The sequence below is a fragment of the Tupaia chinensis genome, unplaced genomic scaffold, assembly GCF_000334495.1.
Source record: "Tupaia chinensis unplaced genomic scaffold, TupChi_1.0 Scaffold000201_1, whole genome shotgun sequence".
In the NCBI taxonomy this organism is placed as follows: Eukaryota; Metazoa; Chordata; class Mammalia; order Scandentia; family Tupaiidae; genus Tupaia; species Tupaia belangeri.
Window position 1 is genome coordinate 1,513,438 of NW_006159676.1, and position 2,786 is coordinate 1,516,223.

Consider the following 2,786-nt stretch of genomic DNA (forward strand, 5'->3'; position numbering starts at 1 on the left):
TTTATTTTGACCAGAGAGAGAGAGAGAGAGAGAGAAAGTGAGAAAGCAAGCTGCCAAGTCTGGGACTTGAACTGCAGCTGGCCATGCAGGAGACCAACACCTTCAACCACTGTGCCACCTGCTGGCCCCATAAATAATTCTTAAAAAACAAAAAACACACACAACACTCATAGGGGTGTGCTGGGGTGGGCGGGGGGCATGGAAGGGTGGCGAGGAAGGGAGAAGAAAATCATTTCACGCACATCCAGGATCTCACCAAGTCGCTACGCCCCTGCCTCACTCTCCCCAGTAGGCGGGTCTAGACCTGCACACCACCACACTCGGCCGGAAATCAAACCCAGCCGCGGGCTGCTGAGTTATGACTGTCACCCAGCAGGTGCCACCACAGCTGGGTCATGCACCGTGAGATTCTGAAGCCAGCGTGTCCCTTCCACCGCGGGCCGGGGACGGGGCTGCCTGCAGGGAGAGGGGGCGTCTGGCCCGTCCTCCTGGGTAAGGACCCGGATGATATGGATCGAAGCGAGGGCCTGATGCCTGTAGGCACCATCTCGGGGAGTTGGGTCCCCCTTTCTTCCTGAAAGCCGCTGAATGAATCCCTAAGGTGTTCAGGCAGGGGATGGGGACGAAGACAAGAGCCAGAGACTCCCTGAGCAGCTCAGGATGAGGGGTAGTGGGTGTGGAAGGGGGTAGGCATATACTCCCCTCCTCTACCCCACCCGGGGCTTCTGACTGCCCCTCATTACGCCTGGAGGGCCGTATGTTGTACAGTTTTAGATGAGTTCATTTTAAAAACGCACAGACTGGGTGTGGCGGTTAGGGTGTTGGACTCTTACCTGGCTGACCACGGTTCGAGTCCTGGACCTGGTGGCTTGCTTTCTCACTTACCCTCTCCCATTCTGGCTCTCTCTGGTCAAATTGAAAAAAACAAAATTAATAATCATAGCAAATAAAAATGAAACAAACAAACAAAAAGGGCAAAACATACACACACACACACACACACACACACAGGCATGGACCAGGAGGTGCCATATGGTGGTTAAGGCATTGGCTCTTATATGGCCAACACTGGGTTTTGAGTCCCAGGCCCAGCGGCCTGAAAAACAAGCCAGGTGCACGTGTGTGCGAGCCCAAAATCCTGACAGGAGAATAGAGGAGAAGGGGTTACGGTGTCATTCCCTGGGGAAGTGCTCTCTCTCTTTCTCTCTCTCTCTGTCTCTCTCTCTCTTTGGGGAGAACAGCACTTGCACCCTATGGCAAAAATTCTAAAACACACAGGGCTGGCAGGTGGCACAGTAGTTAAGGTGCTGGACTCCCACATGGACGACCACAGTTCAAGTCCCAGACCCCTGGCAGCTTGCTTTTCTCACTTACCCTCTCTCTCCTCTCTCTCTCTCTCTCTCTCTCTGGTCAAAATAAAAATATATAAATAATAGGGGACCAGCAGGTAGCATGGTGGCTAAGGTGCTGGACACTCCCATGTTGTCGACCACGGTTTGAGTCCTGGACCTGGTGGCTTGCTTTCTCACTTTCTCTCTCTCTCTCTCTCTCTGGTCAAATTAAAATAAATGCATGAATAAATGAAATGAAATAAATAATTCTAAAAAAAAATTTATTAAAAAAAGACAAATAAATAACTCTTTAAAAAAAGATGAAAGAAAGAAATCTAAACCACATCAACAAAACAAAACAAAAAAACCCACACACGTACAGGCACAGAGGCAAGAGACTTGGGGTGGGGAGGAGGTTTGCATACCTCGGATTTTGGGGTTGACCTTAATGAGCTCGCATCCCAATGTCCGAAACTGTAGAAGTGGTGGGGAGAGACATGAAGGGCAGCCACACAACCCATGCCACAAAGGAGACCCTCCCCAATCCCACCCACAGCTCAGGACTCCAACGGGGGCAGTGCGAGAGGAAAACGCCCCGCGCTTGGGTTTAGGCACCCTCTGTGCTGGAAGGGAGCCAGGGAGCCAAGCCGGATTTGGGATCGGCTTCCAGAAGGAGGAAGGGACCCCGGAGAAGGGGCTTATCCAGGCCCTCGAGGCTAGCCAGGGGGGAAGCTGCGGTATGAGGCAAACATGCTCTCGCCAAGCCCAGCTCGGAGACAGCACGCGTGCAGGCCAGGGTGCCCGGGGCGTACCCCAGGCGCTACCTCCTGGTCCCAGCGCGGGGTAGCAAGACGGGGGCGCAGGCGATGCCTGCAAAGGACTCTGGGAAGTGCAGGTCCCGCTCCCACTCGTCCGTCTCGGTGTTGTACACCTGCACGATACCCGTCACGTTATTGAGGCGCCAGTTGTAGCCCCCCACGATGTAGATCTTCCTGTCCAGCAGGCAGCAGCCGGCTTCCGACTGGCCGGCCCGCATGGGGCTCACGCTGGTCCACTGGTCCGTCTCCGGGACGTAGAACTCCACCGCCAGCACGTCGAAGCAGCGATCCACGTGGTCCATGCGGCCGCCGAGCGCGTAGATGCGGCCCCCGGCGCCCACCATGGCGTGCAGCACTCGGGGCTCGCTCATGGGCGCCTTGAACTCCCATTGGTCGGCCACGGGGTCGTAGCAGTGCAGGGCCTTTTTGTCCTCCACCGAGATGCCGTAGCCCCCGGAGATGTACAGACGACCCCCCGAGGAGGCCCCGGCGTGACCCCACGTGCGGCGCTTCAGCGAGCATGCGTACACCCACTCGTTGCGCCGCGGGCAGTAGCGCTCCACCGAGGCCAGGCTGCCCGCCCGGTTGCGGCCGCCGGTGGCGTAGACCATGCCACACAGCACGTTCAGCTGGGACT

General features: G+C 56.1%; 1 protein-coding gene across 1 annotated transcript in view; it reads right to left on the reverse strand.

Moving 5' to 3' along the window:
* Positions 1-1,735: 1,735 nt before the first annotated feature.
* KLHL26 (kelch like family member 26) overlaps positions 1,736-2,786 on the reverse strand; it is a gene marked incomplete at its 5' end in the record, with an annotated part of 38,741 nt that continues 37,690 nt past the window's right edge. Inside the window, 1 exon segment of the mRNA XM_014587318.2 lies at positions 1,736-2,778. Coding sequence (XP_014442804.1) covers positions 2,152-2,778 — 627 coding nt within the window.